This window comes from Prenolepis imparis, unplaced genomic scaffold (genome assembly GCF_030444845.1).
Source record: "Prenolepis imparis isolate NDT839.2.m4 unplaced genomic scaffold, iyPreImpa1.0 SCAF_731, whole genome shotgun sequence".
Taxonomy (NCBI): Eukaryota; Metazoa; Arthropoda; class Insecta; order Hymenoptera; family Formicidae; genus Prenolepis; species Prenolepis imparis.
Window position 1 is genome coordinate 6,810 of NW_028141889.1, and position 3,244 is coordinate 10,053.

Below are 3,244 nucleotides of genomic sequence, written 5' to 3' on the forward strand. Positions count from 1 at the left end.
TAAGTTTAGAATTAAGCAATATAAAACTACAGCTTATAGACCGCAATCGAATGGTTCGATTGAAAGATCCCACCATGTACTATGGGAATATCTTAAACAATATGTTAATAAAAACCGCGAATGGGATCAATTTTTGAAGTTAGCTACGTTCTCATATAACACTAGTGTACACGAAGGCACGCGATACACTCCGCACGAACTTATATTCGGCAAAATAGCGCGTGTCCCCTCCAACGATCCGCCACTAGAGAACGAAGAAAACGAAACATACTCGCATTATCTTCGAGAATTGTTCTCTAGAATCCGCGACGTACAAGATAACGCGCGCGAAAATTTAATAGAAGCTAAGATTAGATCTAAGAAATATTACGATAGGAAACTAAATGTAAAGGAATTTAAGGTAGGAGATAACGTATACCTATTAAAAGAACCCAAAAAGGGGAAACTATCCGACCAATATACAGGCCCCTATAAAATTATACAAATCCTAAAAAACCATAATGTTAAGCTAGCTATAAGTAATAATAGGTTTAGAATTGTACATATGGATAAGCTAAAACCCTCGCCACATCAAGCCCCTACCCCGGAATACCCCCACTCCGAAGATGACTATATCTCGGACACCCCGACGGAGGACGGGCCAGTAACCAGCCAACCACGACAGAATGAAGACCTACGCAAGCATACTAACTGCAATCGCACTGTTAGCCCTAACCTCTAATGGGCTAATAGGGTACGACTGCGGAGGCCGCGGTTTAAATATCACTACGCTCTCACTATTGGACATAGAAGAATGCAAAGTCGACGACATCGAGCCAAAGAAGGAAGAGGTCTACGTACAATTGCTACAGTTGAGCGAATTCGAGCACACATCAGGAATCCAGTGCAAAATTGAAGTCGACCGAACTGTCTATTACTGTGGGATGCACTCACACATATCTGCCGTACATAACGGCAGACGCGAGTACATTCACGAAACATCGGCCGATACTTGTAGAAAACTGCACGAAACGGGAACCATCTCCTTAGGATTAAACGGACATCTCTCCGACATTAAACCAAACGCTACCAATCTGCGCGCAGTAACATTCGCAGGTTCCGTAAAAACCGACGGAGGATGTAGCGGGACTCAATACAGCGATCCGTACGGCACCTGGGATAACGCAATCGTCCAAGCCTCAATACGGATCACTACCCGGAAGCTGGAGTTACCCGTTAAACACAACACTAACGAGGTAATACTCCCCTCAGGTGTTCGCTGCCCCGTGACAACAGGAGAATGCAACGACGCAGACGGAGCCTCCACATACTGGTCGGTGTTACCTGCCGACAATTGCCATTTCGGCCGATACGATGTCCTATACGAAGGATTGGCACATCGCTTATCACCGAAATCATCGCATAAGGACTCCCCAACGGTCTACACGGTAACGACACAAGATACCACGTTCGCGCTGGCACGCACAACCGAGACAAACATCTGTGGATATAAACTCCTGCGAACTGAGCACCCCAAGCTCTGCGTCCTCGAAACGCAGCCAGGACGCGTGTTCAAAGGTCGTTCAAAAATCAAAATCGACAATCTTGATATTTTCTCGTACGTAAACTCCAAGTTTATTTACGTAGAAAAACACCTCAGAACACAGCTATCACAACTATACAGAGACATAATGGAACAGAAATGCGCCCTGGAGAGACAAATCCTGCTCAACGCTCTCTCCCTTGCAAGCATTGCACCAGACGAGATGGCGCACAGAATTATGAAATCACCAGGGTACACCGCCATTACAGCTGGCGAGGTTATCCACCTCATCAAATGCGTACCTGTGGAATGCCGAGTACGACCCGTCGACAATTGCTACAACGAGCTTCCCGTCACCCACCAGAATAAATCCCTTTTCCTATTACCCAGATCAAAAATACTCACAAAATCTGGAACACTCAGGGACTGCAACGAACTCCTACCAGCGATGTACCAAGTGCACAACATATGGTACCGACTGACACCGAAACCAGTGGAGTCAATCGCACCTCCGACAATCCAGCCGTTGACCAAGCCGTCATGGAGATACGTAAGCCCTGACTCGCTCGCCTCCAGCGGCATTTACACCAGCGAAGACCTGGATCGTCTGCGCGACCACATCATGTTCCCGATGGAAAAACCCTCAATGCTCAACACGATCGCCAGGGGAGCAATGGGACACGAAGTCCCCACAGGAAGTCTATCCATGCTAAACCTGCTAGACGAGAAAACACTCGACAAGCTAGCAGAAAACACGGGAGCACGCTTATGGAAAGGTTTCATAAGCTTCGGATCCGCCAGCGCCGGAGTGCTGGGCATCTTTGTCGTCGCACGACTTGCCAAATTAATAATAGACACACTGATCCATGGCTACGCGCTTCACTCCGTTTACGGATGGAGCCTACACCTCCTGGGAGCCGTATGGACATCAGTCACGAACATATTATTACACATGGGAAGACCGGCCGACGGAGGACAAAATAACAAAAGGAAGCAACCACCACTGGGACCACTACCCGTACAGGAAGAATCAACACCCCTAGCCCCCCCCTCACAAGAAGAAGACTCCCCACAAATACAAAAAGTGAAAAGTGAAGCGCATGTAAATTATAAAGAATTGCGCAACCTCCTCAACGAAGAGGTATAGACTCGTTCACCACTAAGAAATAAGAAAGTGTTAACCTTAACATTAAGCATAAATAAAATTATACCCACTATGATATAGAACTGAAAAAGTTAGACATGGTCCAACTTTTTCTTCTAAGGGGGGAGGTGTCACGTCCGGCTACTTAAATTTTTTCACTCTTATGCAAAATAATTCTAAGTTCTTATAACACCGTTCGAAATGCGCGCCAATGCCGGCCATGACATCTAACTCCGCCTAGTGCCTGAGCGCGGCGCTCCGCAGCACCTGGGAACTTCCCTACCACGGCAACTCCCTACCCTAGAGAGTTCCCCCACTCTCGGCCGCCGCAACCGAGCTGCCGAAAACCGAAGGACCTCAGAGCGAGCCCAGAGGAGCTCAGTTCAAATCGCGCCGTCAAGCAGAGCAGTCACCTTTAAGACTCTCTCCGAGTTCTAAAATTCAAATTCTAACTCTAAGATTCTAATTCTAATTCTAAGACTCTAATTCTAACTTTAACTCTAAGATTCTAACTCTAAAATTTAACTTAGATACTTTGTATTACTCGTAGTGTTATACTAGAATAAAAGTGTTATATA

The 3,244-nt window shown here is 46.3% G+C and overlaps 1 protein-coding gene across 1 annotated transcript; it reads left to right on the plus strand.

Moving 5' to 3' along the window:
- The first annotated feature begins 1,568 nt into the window (after positions 1-1,568).
- On the plus strand, positions 1,569-2,669 carry LOC145948819 (uncharacterized). Its single transcript, XM_083058375.1, has one exon. It carries the CDS (start codon positions 1,671-1,673, stop codon positions 2,667-2,669), a length of 999 nt encoding a protein of 332 aa, XP_082914501.1. The 5' UTR covers positions 1,569-1,670.
- The last annotated feature ends 575 nt before the right edge of the window (positions 2,670-3,244 follow it).

What these genes read in the sequence shown, in the direction of transcription:
- LOC145948819 (XM_083058375.1), top strand. Translation starts at nt 1,671, where the DNA reads ATGGAACAGAAATGCGCCCTGGAGAGACAAATCCTGCTCAACGCTCTC.